The 27,678-nt window shown below is 40.8% G+C and overlaps 1 gene segment (V, D, J or C); it reads right to left on the reverse strand.

The window, feature by feature from the left end:
- LOC134619850 (Ig kappa chain V region 3381-like) lies at positions 1 to 27,544 on the reverse strand. The segment is given in 5 exon segments: positions 1 to 113; positions 11,383 to 11,402; positions 19,272 to 19,286; positions 27,082 to 27,385; positions 27,493 to 27,544. Coding segments are annotated over 5 exon segments (504 nt in total).
- Between the last annotated feature and the right edge of the window lie 134 nt (positions 27,545 to 27,678).

A 27,678-nucleotide genomic window follows, 5' to 3' on the forward strand; every position in this document is an offset into this window, starting at 1 on the left:
TTACAGCAAACAGAAGGGAAAGCCCTTGTTGGCCAGACATGTGAGCATGGCATTCCCCTGCTCCAGCTCCTTACTCGAGGGCGGCAGCACCGTCAGGGTGGAACGGACATCACCTAGGAGACACCAATCAGCTTAGAGAACAAGTAACAGTTTTTGTCAGATGTTTTTCTGCTCCAACAGTCACTCACACATTGTTTCGCTTCCCTCTCAGAACAGAAATAACAGCACTGAAATATGTCCAAACCACATAAAGAAGGAAGAAAATGCAACATTTTACAAACCAGTGTCAAAGTCACTAAAGTCTGACTCGTACATGATAGTGATGGGATTTCCGGCTCTTTTTAAAGAACCGGCTCTTTCGGCTCGGCTCACTAAAAAGAGCCGGCTCTTTCGGATCCAAACCGGCTCTTCAGGTTGTTTTATTGCTTTAATTGATTTATTATTAACAATAATATAAAATTATGCACAAAAGGAATTACTAATGTAAAAAAAAAAGTGGTTTTATTTATATATGTTTATATATAAATATATGCGGTGGTATGCGTAAATATACTTTTATTTATTCACTCCACATAAAAATTAATAAATAAGTCATATAATACAAAAACCAACTATTCACATTTCAACTTTTAACTATTTAAATTTTCAGCTTTTTCCTTTTAAACAAATTTAAAGTGAAACAACACAAAACACTGCAAACCACAACACAATTAAATATAAATTAAAATATGAAAACAAAAAGAAGATGCATATTCTCTGTCATATGGGCCTGCATGAATAAACTTTCTGAATCCTTTATCATCTGCAACTGAAAATAGTTGTGGATGATTACTATACCTTTCTGATGTGACGTTGTTGTCCCTGGCTCCCTTTCTCTCTCTTCCCCTCCCACTCTGTTCCTGTGCTACTGTGAGTGTAACCACCACCCCTCCCTCCTCTGCTCAGTGCAAGCACAAGGCTCACGTGAATGAAGCGAAAAAGCAGTGCGAGAGAGAGTCCCAGTGTCTTCCCCACAACGGCTCTTTTAACCCTTTAAAACCAGCCGGTAAACCCTGCTCACATGACCTAAGAGACCTAGTCTCTAAGACATTTTTGAATAACGTGTTTTCACTGAGTTAGCTATTTTTACCATCTTGGGTAGTGAAGTTGGTAGAAAACATTCTAAAATAACAGGGTGAGCTAGAGTAGGAACTGACAAAGCAGATGCTAAAAGTTTTTTTCCTTTTATCATTATTGCTATCTTTTGCATATGGAAGTTTAGGCTATGAGGACGATTGGAGATGAACAAAGGGTGGAGAGGAGAATAGTGAAGTGAGGATGCACATAGTGAAACCTCTTTGAGTGTACAATGGTGTTGATGTGATATACAGAATGTCAGAAAAGAAATGTCTGTTATTGATGTGATTAGCAAATCCAGAGAGTGGAAATGTGCTGGAAATTTCTTTTATTTTATGAATTTGTCACATGTTTTAGTAATATCACTTTTGGGTCACTTCAAGGTTCACATGTAGGAAAGCATTCAGCTTTAACTCTATTGCACAAAGTTAGGCATCGTGAGAAAGTTGGTGACACCCAGAGGGGGAGAATTCAACAGGTGGTGAAGTCTTTTGTTAATCAGGTCTTTGAGGATGTGGGGAAGAGGCAAGGAGCAGTCTCTATGTGACACTGGAAGAGGAGCTAAAGTTGTAAACTCTCTCCCTCTCTTGGAGGGTTCAAGGGTGTGAACAACAACTGTGGAAATGCCTTCTGTTTGACTGGGTTAAAGAGGGCTGCTATTCATCTTTAGAGACACGTATCAGTGCCCCACTGAATGTCCTCTCTCCCTCAACTGCTTGGGAATTAAAAAGGTGTTGGCTCATCGTGTCTGCAGACTTCGTTGATTATATTTCCATGACATCATTCTGCAGTGACAAAGTGAGATATGTCACAACAAAGGAGCGAAAACTGAAAAAGTGTTTGTTTACATTGTTGACTTAACACCTAATATAAAAGCTTCAGTGCTCTTTGGGACGGATTCTCCAGTTTTTTTTATTTAAAAGTATTACAATTACGATTTTGATTATGTCCCCACATTCAGTGTCAATGATGGTGATGATACTGGAGGATAAACGTGAGCTCTAACACATCTGTTCAAATTTACACAGCTTTCACATCACTTCATTGTAGGGGTCGAGTTTTTCTTTATTTGTTACCTGTCTGTGAATTCTACAGTGTTCAGTTGAGTCACATTCCAAATATACTGTGAAAAACTCTTTTTAAACAAGTCGTGCTAGAGTCAGTCAGTTCATTTCCATAGAGAGCCACTTTGCATCAGCAGCACCATGCTCCAGTGCTCTGGGAGAGTTTATAGTCCTGAGAGTTGAACACTGGATGACTGACAGCTGTCCTTCATCACAACAGAAGCCACAGAAATCCTCCTCATCAAAAACATGACTTTGATCTGCGTCCTCATCTGGACTCTCCTCTGCTGCTGCTTCACAGGTAAAGTCCAGAGAATCAAACTCCTCTCCTCTATCAACATCTGTCCCTCTGAAATGAAGCCCACAAAACCATGAAGCTGCTTTATGTTTTTGTCTCTGTATCCTCAGAGTCTAAACCTCAGGTCCTAGTGACTCAGCCTGGAGCAGTGAGCTCTGCTGTGGGAGGAACTGTGAACATCAAATGCAAGACGAGTCATAGAGTAGATAGTGGTGTTGACCTGTCATGGTACCAACAGAAAGATGGAGGATTTCCTAAACTACTTATTTACTATGCTAGCACTCGAGAATCAGGGATTCCAGCTCGTTTTACAGGCAGTGGATCAAACTCTGACTTCACTCTGACCATCAGTGGAGTCCAGGCTGAAGATGCAGCAGTTTATTACTGTATGGGTGAATTCCTTGTTAACAGTCAGTATTCGTTCACACAGTGAAAAACAGTCGTACAAAAACTTCCCTCAGTCAGACTGAACAGAAACTGAACTGACTGCTGCAGCTGGAAGATACTGCAGAGACTGATACAGTTCACTGAGGACACACACACACACACACACACACACACACACACACACACACACACACACACACACACACACACACACACACACACACACACACAGTAGTACAGGTCCTCCATCTTTTTTTCACCCAAAAAGGGTTTAATTTGTGAGAGTAAACTTGTGCAGTGTAAATAGTCATTTTAAACAGTAAAATGTAAACATTGCAGCAGTTAAGGAGTGAAAGGCCATTTTTGTTGACACACTTGTTTCCTGGTTAAGAGCATTGCTTAGAAACTCGTTTTTGGTTTACTTTTCATTTTCTGTTTGGGAAGATTGGGGAACATAAGGACCTGTTTTCGTGTTTTGGCATTGCTCACATCCAAAACAGATAAACTCCTCTATACCAAAAATGAACCTTCTTATCAACTCACATGATCTTGTTGTGCAAATAAAGTCATCCTGTTTTTATTAAGCTGTATATTTTCAAACACGAACATTGTTAAAATGATTTGGTCCATGTTTCATCTTTCACTTTGTTATTCTCCTGGTGTTTCATTTGTTCAACTGTAATGTTAAAGTTCAAAAAACAAATCCCAGAATTGTTTTCAGTTAAGCTAAGCAGTGCTTTCATGTTCTAATTATCTTTAACATTACAGGGCTCTAGAATAACTTTTTGCCATGGTTGCACTGGTGCGCCTTTTTTTCTTAGGCGCACCCATTTTTTCAACCGCATCGCTTAACACCACGGTTTTACATGTGCCCTTTTTTGGGGGGAAAATTGCTGTCCATGCAGACAATATTGATTTGTAAATGATTAACTAACAATCTTGTTCTTGTGTTTAAAGTGCTTTGGCACTCTTTGGCAATAAGAATGCAGAGATGGCACCGGGTGTTATGGCACGCCGTCTCTCTCTCGGTTCTGCAATGTTTGTATATTGTGCTTAGTGGTGTCCCTGCTAGCTTTTAAAACCCACTCCCTGTTGGTGTATGAGCGACAGACGCTTTTTAACATCCGTGACTCACTGCTGATGCTCCACAGTGTTAGCGAGCGATCTGGAGGAATCCCGCCGCCTCTGGCATCGGTGCCGGAGGAGCAGCTTCGCCGTGATCCATGGCGAAGCTGCTCTGCGGTTCCACAGGCCCCACTGGTTTAGAAACGTATTCCCGTTAACGATAAGGAAGCAAGATGAACAGCAATTTTACTTGCTAGCAAGGGAGGCTGGTCGGAACCAGGCTCCTCACTTGTCTCCTATCCAGCATCAAATAAACAGCCTTCCTTGCAGCTTTTTATTCTGAGAACACAAGCACCACTCATTGTAAAAACCCCCTATGGTCACAAAAGGTTAAAACACTGCGCGCGCGTGTGTGTGTGTGTGCGTGTGTGCGAGTGCGAGTATGTGTGTGTGTGTATGTGAGTGTGTATATTTGTTTGGTGGTGCGTTTGTGTGACCTCCTGTTTACCAAAAGGGTCATAAAAGCAGGAAGCTTACTAACCAAGAAAACAGAACCCTCACATAGGATGTCCCTATAATAAAACACTATAGCCTCCCCCACCAACAAACAGGCTGGAGAGGTGGTCAGAGACAAAGGAATGTCTTTGACCATGCTGCTTGAACTAACTAATCATTCTTATTCTCCTCGATCTGAGCGCTGCCTTCGACACTATTTCTCACTCCATTCTTCTCAGTAGGCTAGCCTCCATCGGTCTCTCCCATACTCCATTAGCCTGGTTTAAATCATACCTATCTGATCACACTCAGTTCATTCAACTCAAATCGTTTACTTCTCAGCCCTTTCCTCTGACCACTGGCATGCCCCAGGGATCTGTCCTGGGGCCCCTTCTTTTCATTATCTACCTTCTACCGCTTGGACACATTCTCCGTAAATACAATATCCATTTTCACTGTTATGCCGATGACACCCAGCTTTATCTGTCCACTAAACCTGATTCTGCTCTTCCCCCATCCTCCCTCACCCTCTGCTTAGCCGAACTAAATTCATGGTTCTCTTCTAATTTTCTCAAACTCAATAGTAATACATCCGAGCTCCTCTTGGTCGGCACTAAATCAACATTATCCAGAACCAACAGTTTCTCTATTACTATCAATAACTCGCCGGTCTTCGTTGCTTCCTCTGTGAAAAGTTTGGGTGTCATCCTCGACAGTACTCTATCTTTCAATTCACACATTAATAATGTCACTCGGTCTGCATATTTTCAATTGCACAACATTAATCGTCTCCGTCCTTTTCTCACCTCACATGCCACTGCCATTCTTGTCCATAGCCTTGTTACTTCCCGGATTGATTATTGTAATTCACTTCTTTTTGGTCTTACTCAAAAATCCATCCACAAGCTTCAACGCGTCCAGAACTCTGCTGCCCGTATCATCACCAGGACCCCTTCTGTCCACCACATCACTCCTGTCCTGCAGCAGCTTCATTGGCTCCCGGTCAAATATCGTATCAATTTCAAAATACTCTTGTACACATTTAAAGCTATTCATCATCTCTCTCCTCCATATCTCTCTGATCTGGTTAACATCACCGCTCCATCTCGTTGTCTCAGATCTTCTTCTTCCCTTTCACTCTCTGTCCCCTCCCCCCGTCTTGTCACCATGGGGAGCAGGGCTTTCAGCTGCTCTGCTCCACGACTCTGGAATTCCCTTCCTCCTGATTTAAGAAATATCTCTACCTTCTCTCTCTTTAAGTCCCAACTCAAAACCCACTTGTTCAAATTAGCTTATCCCACATAACCTCTCCATTCGACTATTTTAAATTTGTTTATGTCTTATGCTTTTATGATTGTGTGAACTCTTTGCTTTTATGTTGCTTTTTACTCTACTGTGTACAGTGACCTTGAGTGTTTTGAAAGGCGCTTTCAAATAAAATGTATTATTATTATTATTATTATTATTAAGTCTTACACATTTAAGTAACACAATGACAACATTTAACAATTTGACTCCAACAGTCCCCCCTTTTTGTCAACTTTGTACTTAAATTTCCACTTATGCACCCTTGTGTTTGACAGTTCAGTATAGGCTTCATTCACACACAGCTCCTCACATCATTCACTTCCTATTGCTGCAAAAGTTCACAGTTAATACATGTACTAAACGTGCTTAGCAATTATCCTACTTCTCATTCATCTCACACACAGTAAACTACATCCTGCAAGGAAACAAATGAATGTCAACAGTCAAAAACAAGAATCAAGCCCAGTAGCACAGCCCTCTGTGGGATGTCTGCTGTGCTGAAGGTGATCTCTGCTCCTCTCTGATCCTCCTGAAGCCTCTCTCCTGGCCTCAGCTTCCATCTTGTGGACGATCTTCCTCAGTTGCTCCTCATTGCACCTGCAAGTTAAAAATTGACACTCCTCTTTTGCCACATGGCCCATGCCATGTGTCAACTCCACACAATGACACATGCACAAGAATGATGCACATTCTCTCTGAAAAATTCTCCAGGGTTTCCCCCTTGGAGCAGCTTGACTCCAAACCTGTAACCCTGTGTCAAAGAAACACTGGTCAGTAGATAAATTTTAAGTTTGTTTAACTCCCAGCTCCACCTGGAGCCTGTATCCTTTCCTGTAAGACAAAACCCTTTAAGTAAAAACAAACCTCACATCTGCAAACGACTGTAGCTCATAAGAGTAATAAAGTATTCAGCATCACAGCGACAAGTATCAATGCAGGTTTATTCTAAATCATTAAACCCACTACTTTTTGCCAAATTTGCTCCAAATCATAGATCATCTCAATTTCATTCCACATTGTAATCAGTGACTTTCCTTAAGTTTGTCACTCACTTACTTCATCACTATGAGCTCAATAGTGGTCAGATAATGAGTCCCATATTAAACTATTCTGTAATCACTGCACATTTCATTTTTTTTCATGTCACTTGTCTGTCTGTGCTGAATCCTTTACAAGCACTCTTAAAGAGAAACATTATCAGTAGCATCCTAGGTCAGGCCTATGTCATCCAGATTCCAGAGGTGCTGTAAAAGACAAAAAGGTTAACACTCTGCTGTAAAAAGAAGTAACACTGGTTTCAAACACAGTATGTCTCACACTGTATTCACATTTCCCCTGTAACATTCACATTTTCTCCAACATTTTCTCAACAACACAATGTAATTGCATCACCAACATATAGCGTGTAATGGCGATTCCTTCACACATAAACCCAGTAATCCTGTGGAATATTTCTAACATTTTGAGTTATTTTCCATGTTAGAAAATCAGCACTGCTCAGTGTTAGTCATTGTTAATCTTCAAAACTGACTAGGTTACTTTTAAAATGATAACACTGTCAAAAGTGTTCATTTAACACTCAACAGTGTTAAATTTAACACTCAGAGCAGTCGACTCATATGGACACTCCCTATCGTCAATTTAAACCTGGAGATTTTGCTGTGTGCATGTGTGTGTGTGTGTTTCTAGCTATACCATACATAGACATACTGTTAAGGATGATGAGTTAGCGAACGCGGACCTCTCGCTTAAGTTGAACAGTGTCTTTATTTACAGTGAAGCAAAACCAGTCTACAGTTATCCACAGTGCAAGTCCTTTTAGTGATCCTCTCCCTCTTTCCCCTCGTGGTAGTGCGTTAGTGTCCACAAAACTCCCGAAACTCAGTGAGGTCTCTCATTCTGTCTCTCTGTCTCGTTCACTCTTGGGGACCGGCAGAAAACAAACACGGTTAGCTTCCCGCTATTTAGCACTATCCTTAACACTCACTGCGCTAGAGTCACTACCAGGCTTGGTGCAATACTCTCATGCTGTCTATCGCTCAGCCACACCATTAAATAGCCCTCCCAACGATGGTGAATAATTGGCAGCAGCTGGCGAGGAATCGGTCGCAGGTGAGGCAGCTCAGAGCGGCAGCGCTTCCGGGTCGGAAGTCTCTCGTTGCTACGTGACCTCGTAACAATTGAAGCGACCCGGAGAAAAAAAACAGAGCGAGAGTGAGGAGAACACACACACACACACACACAGGCAGGTCAACCGGTTGGGGCACCGTCCGACCCTGACACATACGACCTTTCAATGAAATTAAACTGTGTGTATGAGGTATGCAGAAAAGCAGAAGTAAGCGTCTTGCTAAACTATAAAAACAGGAACTTGCAATGGGTCATATCTCAAATGCACATTTAAATGTATCAAGTCTTGCACTTTTAAGAAACAGAACATGGTGCTTTCCAAATGTATAACATAGCTCATCTCTGGACTAAGCTGCACTCTAAATAAAGAAAGCACATTTACTCAGCACAGACACAGATAAAGGAAATGTTAGAAGGTTGAAAATAAATCCTTTGACTGTCTGGCTTTTTCTTCATAATGATAGCCATATTAGGACACATAAAGGCAATGGTTATATATCTATATATTTTAGCACAAATGACAATATAAAAATATCAATCCTAACAATGCCCATGTGTCAAAGTAACTGAGAATAAAACACAGAAAAAACATGAAGGAGATATTCCTGGCCTGGCTTTTTATAGCAGATAATCTTAAAAATATTCTGCAATATTCTGCAATTTTGCATAATTTAAAAAAAGTTTACATTTCTTCAGTATTGAACAACAGAAAATAGGCTTTCTTGTCAGAGGTCATTTAAGTAAAAGAAAAAAAGAAAAAAAAAGACAGAGGCTGACAGCGCTGTAAACAACAGTAGACTTGTGGGTAATAAGCGAAGGAATAATGCAGAAAACAGAGATTTGAGATGGGAAATTGTTCTTGAAGTACATAGAGAGAGAGAGAGAGCTGTGCATGAAGTGCAATTTTTATCTTGGTGGAAACAAAACAGTAAAGTAAAAGTAAGAGGGAATTCATGACGATGTTTATCAGATGTGAAGCATAGTTTGTTGCTTCTTTTGCTGCTGGTTCAGTCAATTTTGCTTGGAGAGAGACAAAACCTGCAGCTCAGAATCTAGCGCAAAAAAAACGTAAACAGCGCGGACCCGACGCATCAGAATCAGTGAGCTGTTGGCTTTCAGCCCGATGGCGTGTCCGTCTACGTGCCGTCATGTGAGAAAGCAGAGAAAGAGAAAGCTGATTCTGATGCGTCGGGTCCGCGCTGTGTGTTTACAATGTGTGTCTTTGTGTGGAATCCGTTTACCTGCTCTCATTTACTGTTTGGTGGTTGATAAAATACTTTTGTGATCTTTAACCTGAGATTCCGGCGTTTCTGGGAAAATATATTTATGTTTAAAACTCGATTTAGGATTTAATGAATCAATGTCGCTTTATTCAAGCTACTCACCTCTCTCTATCTGCCTGTACTTTCAAACGTACAGACGGACTACATGAATATCTGAACTACGACCAATCAGAGAGGTCCCACCCCTGATTATCTCTGATTGGTTTAGACCACGATAGGGGCATAATGTGTGTCGGTTGTTGACCACAGGGAGAGTTTCAGAGTTGCAGAGAGTATTTTTTTATTTTTTTTTTTTACTCGAATAGTTGGTCGTACCGGTGCGACCTGAGATTATCTTTAATCACACTTGCGACCAAATTGGTCGCACTCTAGAGCCCTGCATTACATTTAATTTTTCTAACTTAGCTTTGCTCCAGTGGTAATTAGAGTGAAAGGACTTGAAACTCAAAGTTTTACTCGTCTCTGTAAAACAAATTATTCATACCACCTTTACTTAACAGGAGCTTTACTGTGATAGTTTTAATACATTCTTCTATATTTAGTATGGTTTTAATATTTTCGTATTTTAAATTACGCAGGATATATGATAAAACAATAATTTACTTGCAAAGAGTTTTAATTTCTACACAAATACTTTCATTATTGAATATTTGTTTCTATCCCCCCATCATACGCTGCTACTCCCTTTATTCTATTGCACAATACTTTGTCACTTTCTAGAATCGCCTGCACTGATAGTTAAGTTATTTATTCACCAGGATATTGTTATGTATATTACTTCGTTAGAGTTATTTGATACCATGTCTTGCACTATCCTACTGTATATTACTGTACACTATTCTTATTGTATATATTGTATATCTTATATCTTATTCATCTGTTCCTCTGTCTCTCCTGCTGCTTTGAGCATGTACAGGACAAAAGAATTTCCCTCGGGATAAATAAAGTTGTTCTTATTCTTATTCTTATTATGTGGAAAAAAAAGTATTTGAGATGGAAGTGGTTTATTTGATCTGAGAACAAAAAGAAATTGTTTATTGTTAATTTATTTAGATCATATAAACGATATACAGGTACATTTAGCAAAGAAAATAAGAGAGAAAAAAATACTATAGTAAAATAAAGTTAATACATTTCAATATAGCTTCTGTTCGCTATAACGCTAAAAACCGATGAAAAACCCTGAAAACCATGCATTTCACACCCGAGCCTCAAGTCTCGCGGCCCGGTACCAAATGGGTCACGGACCGGTACCAGTCCGTGGCCCGGGAGTTGGGGACCGCTGGGTTAGATAACATTATTGGAAGGACAACGCCACCTAGGGGAATTTCACCCCCAGGAAATATAAAATCTTTTGAGAATAGGAGAAATATGTCACGGTTTGTGAGGCGAGCCGTATGGAATTGTTAGAACCCAAGATGCGGCACAATTGAGGTGAGGAAGCTTTATTGAGGGAGCGTACTCAATACAACAAGGCGAGGGAGGTGAAAAACAGAACTGAGTAAAACCTAAACTGGGAAAAACTAAGCATAGAAAACAAACCTGAAACCTAGAGACACACACAGAGATGCAGTGAGACATGGAGAGACTACCAGAGATGACAGAGGAGAATACACAGACGAACCAGCAACGCACATGAGAAAACACTGGGCTTAAATACACACAGGGCAATCAGGGAATGGGAAACAGGAGGGAGGCACGGCTGTGAGTAATTGGACATAACGAGACAAGGGGAGGTGAAACTGGAAACACTACAAAATAAAGCAGGAACTCACACATGCAAGGACACAGACTAAGAAACACGGACTTGACACAGGAATACACAGGCAGAAACGACTCAACACTAAACTGAGGAAGGACAGAACCAACAACCAAAGAAATAGAAAACTAGAACCAAAATACATTACAATAATAGAAAACACAAAACGCTGGGTCAAAAGACCCAGGATCATGACAAAATAACCATCAAAACCACACACAGGTTCAGGGATGCACACTGAGGCAGGTTGGCGCAGATATATCAGTTTTATTTATAATTCTAGAAATAAAATGAAGAATAAAACAGTAGGAAAACTGAATGTAGCACCGTTGCTGAAATTGTCATAAATTACAATAAAACAGTCATTGAACTAGGACTTACCAGCAGCCGTGGATCCAAAAGAAAATCACACGGAGAAATCACTACAGCCTGCACCCAGTGCTGTACGAAAAAAAGGAAAGTGTGAAAACGACCCACTACCTACAGTTCCAGGGCCACTGGCGCGTCCTCCGTTCACTAAAAATAAAAGCACAGGACAACACGTTAAAAGGGTAAAAAAAGACACCGAGCCTCAGACTTGCTACATATCACAAAAAAAATAAAAAAAACTTCAACCTTTAATCACACACACAGGAATTACTTGTACTCTGCGAGTCAACCCACAGCTGGTGCTGGTTATGATTGTCACAGCCTCAATCACAGTCCCATGCAGCTCCCCGCAAACTGGGACCAAAGAGCGGAGGCAATGTCGGATTCCTAGCACCGGCACGATACACAGCGGAAGGTCGTTCTAGCCAGCCATGGAAGCGGAAGTGCAGACAATAGTCCAGAATGGGCTAAATAAAACCAGGCAAACCAAGAAAGGTAAGCCCACCTAAAAGCAAAATAAAAGCCAAAGCCCTGATTAGGCGAGGCAAAACGGCAGGAGCAAAACAGTAAGACAGTACACAAAGGCAATAAACAAGACAGCAGCACCACTGAGGAGGAACCCTGAAACAGCGACTAGTTTGAGCGAATAAAAATAGTTTGACCGCAGGAACGGAGGTCCTATACTGTGCTGCTAGAAATATCTTGAGGACCTCTCTCCGTGACGGCTGGACTAAAAAGAGAGAAATGGCCGTGCTACAACGGGGCCGCAAAAATATTACTATAAATTCCGATACTCCGAGGGAATTGGAGGTCAAGCAAGAGCCTACCTGTAGCTGTCATGCGATCTGATCAACGCGCTGTATTGATCCCTAGCAGTGTGTCAGCATTTACTGCTGCATTTTGCCAAAAGCACAGGAGGAATAAACCAGAAGAAAATTGGTGTTCTGGGAATCTATCCTACCTCAAAAACCATCCTACCCGTTGTTTCTGCGCATGCGCAGTGCATGCACATAACACAAACCCCAAATTTACATCAGTTTTTTAACCAATTGTTAATATTTCTTATGGTTATGGTTAGGATTAGTCAAAAGCCGCCGTCAAATTATAATACAGGCTGTACGATTTGCCAAATTAGGACGGTTTCTTAGAACACCGGCTTCCCTTTATATGGACCGGCGCTGCATTACAATCAATGTGCCGGTGGGTTCCCAATTAACCCAGTCACGTGACAGTGAAGAACGACCGCTTAAAAGAGCGAAAGAAAGAGAGGGGATGGTAAAGCAAGTGAGAGAGGGAGAGAGAGAAAGGAAGAGAGAGGCGAGTAGCCCATCTGGCTACATCTAACCCAGTGTCTGTCAGACCACGACACAAAGCCCCGCCCACTTTCAAATCCATGCTCAGTAGTTCCTGCATTTTATATACTGATGTAATCTCAGCGATTTTTGTAAAGCCTGTTCACTTTTGTTATATAAAAGAAATTTTGCTGATCTTGCCTCATGCCCCAGGATATGGATGAATCTGCAAGAGTCTTTGGAAAGGGAAGCAGGAGACTGTTGTTGTGGAGTGGATTGAGTAGAAAGGAGAGTGGAACTGTTCAGTTACAGAGTTAGTTCCTTACAAAACAAACAAGAAAAAAAGGAGAAAAAAGTTCAAATGTTCTTCTGGAGGCTAAGCCTACGCTTGAAGCCACTGAGGTGTTTGTTAACGGGGGTGACGCGATGTCACTGGGATCCTGATTTTCGTCTTGATGCATGCTCAATCATCCAGTTAAGTAAATCTCCAAAAGTTGATTCTGTTCATCTGGACGTAGCGTTTTGTGGGAGAAAAGTTTCGTCACTCATCCAAGTGACTTCTTCAGTCTCAGCTGACTGCAGGTTTCCCCAATCTTATAGTGTGTCCAAACGGCATCAAGAGAAGAAGAGAAAACCCATTATCCTGATTGACTGGATGAATAGCACTGTGTTTCACTGTGCGTGAAGGACCTTTGAGGAGACTGTCTGAGGTTGACATTTGCCATGTTTGGAGTGGAATGGCAATGAAAGAGACCGTGGGGAGTTGCGCAGGACGAAGCTGATCTGGTGCTACACTGCTTTGAGTGAGAGAGGAGACCAAGTGCTAGATGGAATAGGTGAGGACACAGAGGAATGCTGTCATTTAATGTGGGACATCGAATTTGGTTAGAAACCTGGGAAAAAGAAAACTGACTGCTTAAGTGGGAAACTTGAGAAGGAGTCTGAAACACTGCAAAGAGAGACATATACAAAATCACACACACAAACAGAAAATGCATGAACCATACTAACACTTACAAATACAATAAAGATGAAGATTAGACACCATCTTAAGCATCTGATTCTGTTTATCGTCTTGTCCAAGTCACTTAGAGAGATGAAAAGTAATAAAGAGAACAGGGGACTAATAGTACAGGTCCTTCTCAAAAAATTAGCATATTGTGATAAAGTTCATTATTTCCTGTAATGTACTGATAAACATTAGACTTTCATATATTTTAGATTCATTACACACAACTGAAGTAGTTCAAGCCTTTCATTGTTTTAATATTGATGATTTTGGCATACATAACTCATGAAAACCCAAAATTCCTGTCTCAAAAAATTAGCATGTTTCATCCGACCAATAAAAGAAAAGTGTTTTTAATACAAAAAAAGTCAACCTTCAAATAATTATGTTCAGTTATGCACTCAATACTTGGTCGGGAATCCTTTTGCAGAAATGACTGCTTCAATGCGGCGTGGCATGGAGGCAATCAGCCTGTGGCACTGCTGAGGTGTTATGGAGGCCCAGGATGCTTCGATAGCGGCCTTAAGCTCATCCAGAGTGTTGGGTCTTGCGTCTCTCAACTTTCTCTTCACAATATCCCACAGATTCTCTATGGGGTTCAGGTCAGGAGAGTTGGCAGGCCAATTGAGCACAGTAATACCATGGTCAGTAAACCAATTACCAGTGGTTTTGGCACTGTGAGCAGGTGCCAGGTCGTGCTGAAAAATGAAATCTTCATCTCCATAAAGCTTTTCAGCAGATGGAAGCATGAAGCGCTCCAAAATCTCCTGATAGCTAGCTGCATTGACCCTGCCCTTGATAAAACACAGTGGACCAACACCGGCAGCTGACATGGCACCCCAGACCATCACTGACTGTGGGTACTTGACACTGGACTTCAGGCATTTTGGCATTTCCCTCTCCCCAGTCTTCCTCCAGACTCTGGCACCTTGATTTCCGAATGACATGCAAAAGTTGCTTTCATCCGAAAAAAGTACTTTGGACCACTGAGCAACAGTCCAGTGCTGCTTCTCTGTAGCCCAGGTCAGGCGCTTCTGCCGCTGTTTCTGGTTCAAAAGTGGCTTGACCTGGGGAATGCGGCACCTGTAGCCCATTTCCTGCACACGCCTGTACACGGTGGCTCTGGATGTTTCTACTCCAGACTCAGTCCACTGCTTCCACAGGTTGGGAACAGCCTATTCGTTCAGAAATTTCTTTCTGTGTCTTACCCTCTTGATGAGGGTGTCAATGATGGCCTTCTGGAAAGCAGTCAGGTCGGCAGTCTTACCCATGATTGCGGTTTTGAGTAATGAACCAGGCTGGGCGTTTTTAAAAGCCTCAGGAATCTTTTGCAGGTGTTTAGAGTTAATTCGTTGATTCAGATGGTTAGGTTAATAGCTCGTTTAGAGAACCTTCTCATGATATGCTAATTTTTTGAGATAGGAATTTTGGGTTTTCATGAGTTATGTATGCCAAAATCATCAATATTAAAACAATGAAAGGCTTGAACTACTTCAGTTGTGTGTAATGAATCTAAAATATATGAAAGTCTAATGTTTATCAGTACATTACAGGAAATAATGAACTTTATCACAATATGCTAATTTGTTGAGAAGGACCTGTATATTAGGAAAAATGATTAAATTATAGCAGGGAAAACTTAACAGACAGGTTTTGTTATCAAATGTTGAATTTATCCACTGCTGATAACAGGTTGCAGGACAACCGTTTAACTTTTGTAAAAGGAAAAAAGATTCTGGTGTGACTAACCAGTGATGAGACAATAAATGTAGTTGTTAATATAGTAAATTGTGAGATGTTTTCTGCTTGATTGATGCAGCACAAGTAATTTACTGTATGAAGGAAATTCTCTTTTGTGATAATATTTTGAAAATGCATTTCTGTTGTCCTATCAATTTAGTGGGTTATGAGCTGATATGCAAATTAGTTGATTGTTATTAGATTAGGGAAAGATGACTGAATTATAACACAAGTGAATAGGATGTATTAGAGTCTGTTAGAGTGGAGACTCTGAAGGAGAGAGTTTCCTGTTTCTGATGTATGGGTGAATCCTGCACCCAGATACAGACCTCTGAATACATAAAAACAAACTTTTTTTGTGAAATACACAACGACACGTCACATGTTTCAAGTTGGAAAAAAAAGGAAAGCTAAATAAAATGGCTGGGTCTGTGACATAAAGGGATTTTCATGATTCCGATTCCATTTTCCATTCTGTTTAACGATTCGATTCTTTATCGATTCTTTTTTAAAAAAAAGGAGAACACTAAGGTCGATTAGCTTAGAACTTTGTTTTATATCATCTCTTTGAATGAGATAGAAATTTAGGAGTAACATGGCCTTACAAACCCAACAGTGAGATCTTAAGAGATCCAGCCTACAGCTCTTCAATGGGGTGTCACAGGGTCCCCAGGAAAAAAATATTGCAAATGTAAAATAATAAAATAAATATTCTTCTGTAGCAATAACAAAGTATAACATAAATTATTCTGTAGCAATTACACAAGAATATCCAGTAACGTCCCTGCCTACAATTAAACACATTCACTTACCGAAAATCGGGGGCATCTGCTGTGGCAAATAGGTGCAAGCCTTTTACCACAAACTACGCTACCGGTAGACTGCAGTGAGAACTGCCAGCATCTGAGCCAGCCAAACTCGCGCTAACATAATATGCACTGTTAGTTGATTATTTACCCGCCGCATTAACGCGAGAGGACGTGCAAACATTACCGCTGCTGCTGGGTTGAGATTCACGAGTCCGGAGCGGAATTAAAAACACGACATTCATTTAAGGTTATCGCGTGTTTTGTGAGCAAATGCTTTTGCATATTCGTAGTGTTTCCTCCCTTAAATTAAATGTCTACTTTGCAAGTACTGCAAGTTGCCCTGTTGTCATCCGTTCTCGTAAAGTATGACCAAACTTTTGAGCATTTGAGCCGCTTAGGCACCGTGTTTCCTGCCAGGTAAATGACGCTCAGCAACGTGGTGACGTCATTCGGGGCGACTGGAATCGATAAGGGAATCGTTTGCAAAAATGCCAAACAATTCCAAGGAATTTAAACAGTGGGAACCGGTTGTCAACAAGAACCGGTTTTTGATTTCCATCCCTAGTGACCTAAATGAGTGAAAAGCACAGACCTGGGGAAGAAACTCATATCTAATAAGACAATACGGCTGTGTTGTGTCGTGTGTGGCTGGTGGATGAATGTTTTGGGATTAATCTGGTTGATGATTTTTCTTTTGTTGCAAAGTTGAACCTGTCAATTAGGTTTGGTATGGTTTACCCTCCTGAGATGAGGAGCATGTGTCATGACTTAACTAGGCCTTTTTATGTCTTATTTTGTTACTTTCACAGTGCACTGAAAGTTTTGTTTGATAATCTCTGTCGTCGGAGCAGATCTGCAGATTAGAAAGGAAAGCGCTATACGACACATGCCGGGAAAACCGTTGCAAGTGAGCTTTTCTACATTAAAATGGGTTCTGGAGAAAGCCACTTATTTGGGACACAATCAGAAAGTGAGTCCCTGTCTAAAAGGATTCGGCAATCCAGGTAATCCAGTCTAAATTCTTCTTTTTCTTTTTAAAATTGCATCATATTGCTGACGGTGAGAAACTTAATGCGACGACAGATTCCACTATCTGCAAAGAATAAATAATAAAAAAAGACCTGACAGGACTGACAGGAGTTGACTGACTTAATGCCAACATGTGAGGTTGCACCTCCACCCGGACATGACAAAAGGGTGGATGTATCTATGCATGTTTCTGTGTTTTTACAGGAACAGAAATGTGCAGCAACATTGTAGGTTGCATGAGCTTTGGGCCATGCTGACTTAACCTTTTAATTGCCACTTTCTGTGTCTGTGAATTTACCAGTGTTATTCATGACCTTGTATTGCTCACAATGCAGAGGTCACTGTGAGAAAGTGTGCATACACCTGCGCTGCACTAACATTTACATCACCTTTTCTACAGCAGAGGTTTAATCATGTTATAGCATGACACACCACTGGTTAATGTTTTTCAAATACAGGATTACTGTTTTTTGTGTGAAGGAAACTGTGTTTACAGGCTATGTGTTGGTGATCCAATTACACTGTGTTGTTCGAAAAATGTTGAAGATTACTGTGAGAATGTGTATACAATGTGAGACACATACTGTGTTGAAACCAGTGTCACTCCTTTTCAGTTACAGATGGTTAACTTTATTACCTTTCACAGTACCTCTGGAACCTGTTGACCTAGGCCTGAGCTCCACGACGCTCCAAGACTGATGTTTGATTTTCCATAAGAGTGCTTGTGAAGGATTCAGCACAGACAGACAAGTGATGTTAGAGCAGATGTGAAATGAGTAGAGGACATTTTTAATGTTGGGCTCATTATCTGACTCCTGTTGTGCTCATAGTGATGAAACGAGTAAGTGACATTACTTAAGGAAGGTCTCTGATTACAGTAATGTGGAATAAATACATGGGATGATCCATGATTTGGGGCAAATTATGGCAATAATAGTTGTTTAATAATTTGACAAGAAAAACCGCATATTACACTTGTCTTTGTGACAGGCACGTGCAGAGGGGGGGGGGCTGGAGGGGCTTGAGCACCCGCCCCTTTCCTGATGGGTGCACAAAGTGCCCTTTTGTTGAGGCAACTTTTTAAAAAAAATTACTTATTTATTTTTTTAAATGTGTGTGTGCGTGCGGAGTCCTGTCTGTGCCCCTCAACAATAATATTTAACTAATAATCACAGTTTTGCTAAATAAAAGGATCTGGCTTGCATCAGTCACATGATCACCATTAACCAATGATCGCCCTTGACGGCAGAACGCGCTGGTTACGAGCGGGGAACGAGCTCATAAAGAGCACGCGCATTTTTAGCGGTCCGGAGCTGTAGGAGAAATACAAATTACCTCAGAGACAGACTGATGCGACAAAACTAGTAAGTAGGTAGGTGTACAGCATATACTGTAGTCTATAGCACACAGGAGTATTAGCTTATTACGTACACGTTGGTAAGCTGTCTTGTTGCAACTGACGAACTGAAACAAACAAGCGTGTTGTGGGTGTAACAGCGCGACAAACATTACCTGTCCTTTTATTAACTGCACAAGTAGTGCTGGTCGTAGCTGCTGGCTAACTGGGTAAGGCTGTCATGGGTCTGTAGCTCTGTCCACCGTTTTAGGGAACATATTCAGTTTTAAAGTAAGTTACAGGGCTTTTCCTGCCTTTCTGGGGGGATTATATTTCACTTAAAATGATCTAATATGCATGTCCACATAATTATGGATTATTATAATTATAATATTTAAAAAACATACGCTGTCTTTTGAAGAACATACATTAAGACACAGATTATAGTAGATTTATATTTTAAAATGCTGATTTTATAGCAGTAAAATTACTGTATCTCTACAGTTTAAAAATGTAATAAGCTTTCTGCCTGCACAGAGTAGATAGTGAAACAAATGGAATCATCATAAATACATTATTTCATATTTATTACTTTTTTCCCCTCATTGCTTTATTATTGTAGCTCTAGTAATAAATAATAATGGAAGGATTCTGGATCAGCACCATGATACCCACAGTATATACAGTATTCTTAAGAAGGTCTAAAATGTCCCTGTGTGTGCGTGCATGTGTGTGTTTTATTTATATGGATTTTAAAAAAAAATTATTACTAATGATATAACATTGTCCAGACATGGCTGGTAAGGACATGAGGAGGAAACAGTAGGAGCTGTGTGAGGCTACTAAAGGCAGTGGATCCCTCAGCAGCTGGATTACAAAGAGCACAGGTAACATTAACACATGTACCAGTTGTTGGAGACGTATTCCAGTATAAAAATAATAATAAGCACAACTGTAATGTTTTGCTTCTATAACATTTTTCTGTCATCATTTTATTATAGATTATGTGCAGGAGTTGTTAGGTGTGGATAATTAAATTATAGTTTATTGCAAAAGCAAGTTGTGCCTTGTTCTCAGATAGACAGCAAGTGGAGAGTGATAGATGAAAGGAGGGGATGGAAGGAAGAAGAGAAGCAGAGTGATTCACAGGCAGGGTCTAGTTTATTTCTCACAGTTTTTTGTTGCCTTGTGGTTCCAAGCACATTTTGTTATTATCTCATGACACTTGTTTAATCAGCTACCATCTCTCCTATGAACTTTTTAATGTCTACAGTCTCAGATCAACACAGCCCTGCCCTCCAGCACTATCAGCAGCAGGAGCAGCAGAAACCCCTCAACAGCAACATTGTACCCATCAGGTAAAACATAGGGCTACGTTTGCTTTGCCTTGTCGCCACCTCACAACAGTGATATAGTATGATGCGATCCCATATTAGATTCCTGATGAATGTTGTTGTTATTCAGCCTGGTTCAATGTGCCCCTTTTTAACTTTGAGCACCCGCCCCTTTAAACGTCTCTGCACGGCCCTGCTTTGTGATGCTGAATACTTTATTACTCTTATGACCTCCAGTTGTTTGCAAGTGTGAAGGTTGATTTAACTTACAGATTTTGTTTTCCAGGCAATGATAGTGTGGATGCAGGCTCCAGGCAGAACCAGGAGTTAGGCATACTTAATATGCAAAAGATGCTGACATCTTTTAACACAGGGGTACAGGGCTGGAGTGAAATTACTCCGGAGGAGAAGCCCTGATGTTGCCTGGGAAATGATCTAACTAACCTTTTTCTTTTGTTATTCCCCTAGTTTTGTTGAGTTGACTCATGGGAGAGACCATGTGTCAAAAGGGGGGTTTCCAGATTTAACATGAAACAATGTTTTCTATGTTTTTTACTGTGATTTGTGGGATTAGCAGTTCATTTACAGGAATTAAACCTATACAAGTGGCACATCCATGGTCGAATAAGGTTTTGATGACCCATAAGTAAAGTTAACTGAACTAAAAGGAAAATATGGATTGATATTGATTGATGTGTTTTCTAAATGTTTAGAGGTTTTTCCTTCTAGTAAGGAGATACAGGTACAGCAGCCAGAGTAATTGCTGGAAGAAATCATCTCCAGACTGACGTTGAGGCTGAGTGCTGATCAAAAATCTTCAGAGACTCACCGAGAAGTAAGGACCATTCAATGCATGGCTGACAGTTGTTGAGGTCAAAGGTCTGATGTGTGGTGTCCTGCTGGTCATCATGAGAAGATTCCGGAACTACAGCAGTAACCATAAAGCTGCGATGGAAGGAGAGCTGTGCCACTGGGCTTTCCAGGGATCATCAAGAGGAGATTGTGGACAACAGACAGGCATCTGAGGGTGAGGGGAGCGTGCCAAGCTCCAATCGACAGCACAGAGGGAGTTCAAGGATGACATCATGATTCTGTGAGCAGCACAGAAACCAGAAGCTAGGGTGGTGATGGGGAATGACCGACGGCAATTTCCTATGAACATCACCTAATACTGTGTCACTGTGCTAAGCATACTTTGACAATCTGAAGAGGGTCTTCCTTTGTGTCATTGTTGTTGTCATTTGCATCATGACCACTTCTACGAGACTGCTAAAGTGATTCAACAGGTGGAATCATAACAGCAGTAAAACAACTGGATCCAATACCCTTTCCGAGAAAGGGTTTCTGCAGAGATAAAAAGGACAATAGAGGAGTCATAAGTATTCCCCCCCACAGGAAGAATGCCTGAAGTGAGGTAATGAGGGTTGATAGAGGCCATAAAAAAAGGGCTCTATCATATAATCATATATGCTTAGAGGTATATAATCAATTGTATAATGATAGAGGTCTGATCCTTAGTAGTCTGCAAAGACTCTGTGTGCCTTCCAGAGTGTTCTGGCATGCACACACATCCTAAGGTCGTGAGTGAGGTCGTACCTTCTCTTTCTGATATATAGTATGGGGGGGACACCTACTCTGTATTTGTTTAAGTGTAAACAAAAGGCTCTTTTGTTTAGGTGGACCGCTGGACTCCTGGCACCGGCTTTTAAGGAGACGTTCACAGGGCCATATCTCGATACACACATACACACACACATACACACATACCTACACGTACACACAGACGGTACTCTTTGTTCACATTTATGCCTGTGTAAGATATATGTTAATGAACTGTGGAGACCAGGGAAATATTTTACTGCTACTATTCATAACCATCATCATTACCATTACCTTAATTATCATTTCATCAAAGCATTTATTGAAGCTGTTGGCCTTACGTTAAAACTTGTATTACAGGTGCGGCTATAATCACTGTATACACATATTGCATTTCTGTGCCTATTAAAGAGTTGAAGCTCAGACAGTTAATTGAGGGTCGTAAGCTTTGTTTGGCGCTATGTCCAGACAATCTATTGTGTAAGTGACTTTGAGCTGTGAAAGATGGCCTACACGCTTACAAAACACATATACCACGTTATTCATTATTATCTTTTATTTTGTGTATATCCTTTTTATTAAGCTTTGAGTAGTGGCATTTGATTAAAACATTTATTCAGCATATTACATATATAGTTTCATTTAGGTTATTACACACATGAGAGTGGGCCTCTGTCTGTAAGGTTGTCGACGGGGTATCAGCATTTTGAGGTTGACACACACACATACACACAAACAGTAGTTAGACTCATGTCTAGGTAAGAGTTCAAATAATAGTTTGCAAAAGCTTGTGACTGCAAAATTGTGTCTGCCTAAGGGACAGTTTGTTCCAGGAGATAAGCGAGAGTTAGAAGATTAACAGGAAGCACCTCGCCTCGAGACGGAGAAGATGTTCTTTTTATATGTGTCAAAAGTCGTCAACAGAACATTTGTGGTTTTGAAACTTATGCATGTATTGTATCTGCTTGACGCATGAGGGGGCGTCCAACCCTGATGTTATAAAACAACTGCTTGTGTAGTCTTGGGTGGAGATCAATGCTGGTGTGTGCAGTGTTCATCTCCCCACGCTGCGTGTGTTTAGTAAAATCATTGTTTGACCAACTCTTCTGGACCATTGTTGTTTTTGTGCTCATCCTCAATATTTGAACCCGCAACAGAACCTATGCATATTCATGTCATCACAATAAAGAGCTGTACTACGGGGGAGCTGACTGAGAGTATAACTGGGGTTCAAGCGGCAGGAACAGCGCTTGATCTTGTCATCTCCCTTGTGCAAGAGATGACACAAAGTGTTCTGCCTGGTGCTCCATGCTTTGCTAGCTGCAGTAGAATTGTCTCTGATTGTTCCAGCGATAGGTTTGTGCTAGACAGACCTATCAGTAAGACCTGCATGTTAACATATATAAAAATAAAATCATTAAATATATAAATTTTAAATAAATAAATAAATATAAATTTTAAATATATAATAAATAAATTTTATTTTAAATAATAGAAACATAAATTGGTATTATGCATGGTGGCACGGTGGTTAGCACTGTTGCCAGACAGCAAGAAGGTCCTGAGTTCAATTCCACCATCAGGCCGGGGTCTTTCTGTGTGGAGTTTGCATGTTCTCCCCGTGTTTGCGTGGGTTCTCCCTGGGTAAAAACATGCAGCTTGTGGGGATAGGTTAATTGGTTAATCCAAATTGCCCATAGATGTGAATGTGAGTGCGAATGGTTGTCTGTCCGTGTGTTTTGGCCCTACGACAGACTGGCCACCTGTCCAGGGTGTACCCTGCCTCTCGCCCTATGACAGCTGGGATAGGCTCCAGCACCCCCCGCGACCCTGAGAAGGATAAGAGAAAGCGAATGGATGGATGGAAAAATTTGAGGCTCAAAAATCTGACTCAATGTAAAAAATCAGAAGTCATGAGGTGCTTTCATGAGTAAATCATATGTGTCCATAACTACATATACATAGCATCTAAATCATATGCAGTGACATATTTGTCACATATATACAGCCCTTACTCTGAGATTCAAAGTTCATCCTGCACTTTAGACTCTCAGATGAAACAATCTCACCATGAGATACAGCTTCATTAGCAGATGGAGGCGTCCATTTATTATTGATGTGGTGGTGTGGGAGCCACACCACCACATGCAAACTGCTGTGTGTGTGCCGATCGGGAGATTGTGGGAGACTGTCAGCATCAATTGTAGGACCAGTAAGAATGTTTATCATGGCAGCTATCACTATTTAAACTGGTACCAACAGAAAGATTGAAACCCTCCCAGATGTCTCATTTAAGCTGCTAGGTATCGAGCATCAGAGATTTCAGCTCATTTTACAGGCAGTGGATCAAACTCTGACTTCACTCTGACCATCAGTGGAGTCCAGGCTGAAGATGCAGCAGTTTATTACTGTCAGAGTTGGCACTATCCTAACAGTCAGTGGGTGTTCACACATTGAAAAGCAGTCGTACAAAAACTTCCCTCAGTCAGACTGAACAGAAACTGAACTGACTGCTGCAGCTGGAAGATACTGCAGAGACTGATACAGTTCACTGAGGACACACACACACACACACACACACACACACACACACACACACACACACAAATGGCATGACATCTTATATGTAGTCTCCACTTAGGTAACAAATCTGTACAATAAAATCATAGCAGCCTTTTATATTCTCCACCAATCACAGGGAGGCACCTTCACACTGAGATTTATATAATCACATGAATCAGCATTTGAAAGTCAGAATGACAGAAGAGCACAGAGATTTGAAGCACCAAGAACACACGCTGCTTGGATGTAATGGATATCATACATTTATAAATGCTGCATAAAACTGAAAAAGCACTGTAGTTTTTAAAAATGAGTCTAACTCATTAAACTGACTCATATGTTATACTGGCTGGATTTGAAATATTAAAGCTGAATCCCTATAAATCTATACTTCTATAGCTCTCAAAACAGTCTGCATTGGTCTCATTTTATCAGAAGCTTAATAAAAATATGTAAAATGTTTTAAAAGCAAATGTTAGAATTGAAACTGTTATTAAATGATGAAATAGTTTACGTCTCTGAGCAGCTGTTGATTCCGATTTTCTTCTTCTCAGTTACTCTCCAGCTGAGGGAGGGTTTTTTTTATAGTGTTGTTTCACTGTGTGAGTGGGTAGTTGTGAAGCTGCTGACAGTGATAAACCCCTGCATCTTCAGCCTGAACTCCACTGATGGTCAGAGTGAAGTCAGTTCCAGACTGACTCCCAGTGAAACTCCCAGTCTGACAGGAGGTAACATCATGAATCAGCAGTGTAGGAACTTCCCCAGATTTCTGAAGATACCACCAGTGTTGGTCAAGTTACTTGAAAAAAGTAATTAGTTACTAATTACTGATTACTTATAATCCATCATATAAAATTAAATCAAATGAAAAAGTCTCTTTTTAAAACTTGTTTTATTAGTTTTAATCTTTTAATTTTATGCACACTGTATCAAGCAAAAATAAAATTATATGCCACAGTCTTTGACTTGAAGAAATTTTTTTAACATTTAAACCTATTTTCTGCATATTCAAGCATATAAAATAAAATAATGTTTTGTGTTTACACTCTTTCAAACAGATGCAAGTAAAACACAGCAGAAAATAAATAAAATCAATGATTCAGTGGCACTGAGTCATTCTTAAATGTATTGTCACCTGTTTAGCAGGAGTGGGACTGGTGGAGGTTTGCCTGGTGCCACAGCGATCATGTCAGTGGGAGGATCCGGGGGTTTCTCTGTGAATGTCACATTTCCGTGGCAGCGTGCTCGGTGCTTGCTCAGAAGTTTAGGGTTTTTTTTCCCCTGTAAAAAGAGCTTTTCTTCCCACACAGAGTGTACAGTGGACGCTGTTTTTGTCACTCTTTACGGACTCAAACTCAAAGTAATGTCAGTACTTCCAAGCTTTAAACGCTACATGGTTGTACTCTCTCCCGCACTCCATATTATCTATTGTTGATCTGCACACGTCTGTTGCTGCCACGGACATCGCACACGCTTATGTCATTGTCATGAGACACTTTGACAAATAAAATCACTGTTTAGTAACGCAGTAACACAGCGTGCTTATGGGAAAGTAACAGTAATTTATTTACTTTTTTTTCAATAGTAAACCCTTACTTTACTCGTTACTTGAAAAAAATAATCGGATTACAGTAACGCGTGGTCCTGGATACCGCGCAATGTCATCACTAACACCTGAGCTGGCTTTACATCTGATAGAGACAGTCTGTCCTGGAACAACAGACTGAGCTTTAGGAGTCTGAGTCAGGATGATTTCTGCTGATGAAGCTGGAAATATGAAAAACAAGAATTAATGAGACAAATCCAGCTTTAAAATGTACATCAGACAAAATTTATTGGTTTTGTTTTTTATATGCTGCATGTTCCTGTTGGTGTAGTTGGGTTAGTTGGTCAATCATGTTTTGTCTTGTTGACTTTGGACTTTCCATTAGGAAGGTTGTCTTTCATTTTAAAGAGATTCGTAAGTTTTCTGAGGCTGTTATATTTCTCAGTATTTTAACAGGGTTTACAGTGAAGTCATTTGACCCAGTCTGAACCTGAAATCAAAGGTCATGACCCAAATTTTAGACATTAACATTTCCACTTTGACTCCTTTTTGAGTTTCTGAGAAATCAGATAAAGAGTTGGGATTCTAATGGAATTAAACGTGATGATTGATTTTAAGAACATGGAGAATATAGCAAAGTGTATGTGTGTGTGTCTGTGTGTCCTCGGTGAACTGTGTCAGTCTTTGCAGTAGCTTCCAGCTGCAGCTGTCAGTTCAGTTTCTCGTTAGTCTGACTGAGAGAAGTTTTGGTACAGTGCTTTTTCACTGTGAGATCACCCATTGATTGTTAGGATAGTGGGTTTGTAGACAAAAACATGGACGTGCCATGGGCTCCCCGGTGTCACTGATTGTAGCAAACCTTTACATGGAGGAAGTGGAAAGAAAGACTCTGTTCTTTTTTTAAAGGGACAGTACCCAGCCACTGGTACAGATATGGTGATGACACCTGGGTCAAAATCAAAGCCCAAGAAGTGAAATCTGTCACTGCGCACAGTAACGCTGTGGATAAAAAGTTCACCAGGGAGGATACAATGGATAACAGTTTGACTTTTGACACACCGCACACTTATTTCCACACTGTTATCCTCATCCTCGTGTAGGTGAGAGGGAATGATGTCTTGCCCCCAAGACATTTTGTAGGTTTGGTGGCTCCTTAGAGTACGATGACCTGGATGACTGAGAACCTTCACGGATCTATTTTCAAGCTGAGCTCAAAGGTCATAGCCAAGCTTTTTTCAATACACTGCTCAGCTTTCTTTATCATAACTGTACACATCATGGTTTTGTCAGCTTCATTTCAGAGAAATCATTTTTTCAAGATGAGAGATTGTTTCTCGAGACTTTCTCCAACTTTTCCTTGCTATGCAAAAAATGATGGTATTTGTTTAAGAGATATACATTGTGTGTGTGTGTGTGTGTGTGTGTGTGTGTCTGTGTGTGTCCTCAATGAACTGTATCAGTCTCTTCCAGCTGCAGCAGTCAGTTCAATTTCTGTTCAGTCTGACTGAGGGAAGTTTTTGTACGACTGTTTTTCACTGTGTGCACACCCACTGACTGTTAGGATAGTGCCAACTCTGACAGTAATAAACTGCTGCATCTTCAGCCTGGACTCCACTGATGGTCAGAGTGAAGTCAGAGTTCGATCCACTGCCTGTAAATCGAGCTGGAATCCCTGATTGTCGAGTGCTAGCAACATAAACGAGCAGTTTAGGAACTCCTCCATCTTTCTGTTGGTACCAGGCTAACAAGTTGTTGTTATAAACATCCTGACTGGTCCCACACTTGATGCTCACAGATCCTCCCACAGCAGAGCTCACTGCTCCAGACTGAGTCACTGTGATCTGTCCTCTGGACTCTGAGGATACAGAGACAAAAACATAAAGCAGCTTCATGGTTTTGTGGGCTTCATTTCAGAGGGACAGATGTTGATAGAGGAGAGGAGTTTGATTCTCTGGACTTTACCTGTGAAGCAGCAGCAGAGGAGAGTCCAGATGAGGACGCAGATCAAAGTCATGTTTTTGATGAGGAGGATTTCTGTGGCTTCTGTTGTGATGAAGGACAGCTGTCAGTCATCCAGTGTTCAACTCTCAGGACTATAAACTCTCCCAGAGCACTGGAGCATGGTGCTGCTGATGCAAAGTGGCTCTC

The sequence above is a fragment of the Pelmatolapia mariae genome, linkage group LG22 (assembly GCF_036321145.2).
Source record: "Pelmatolapia mariae isolate MD_Pm_ZW linkage group LG22, Pm_UMD_F_2, whole genome shotgun sequence".
NCBI lineage: Eukaryota > Metazoa > Chordata > Actinopteri > Cichliformes > Cichlidae > Pelmatolapia > Pelmatolapia mariae.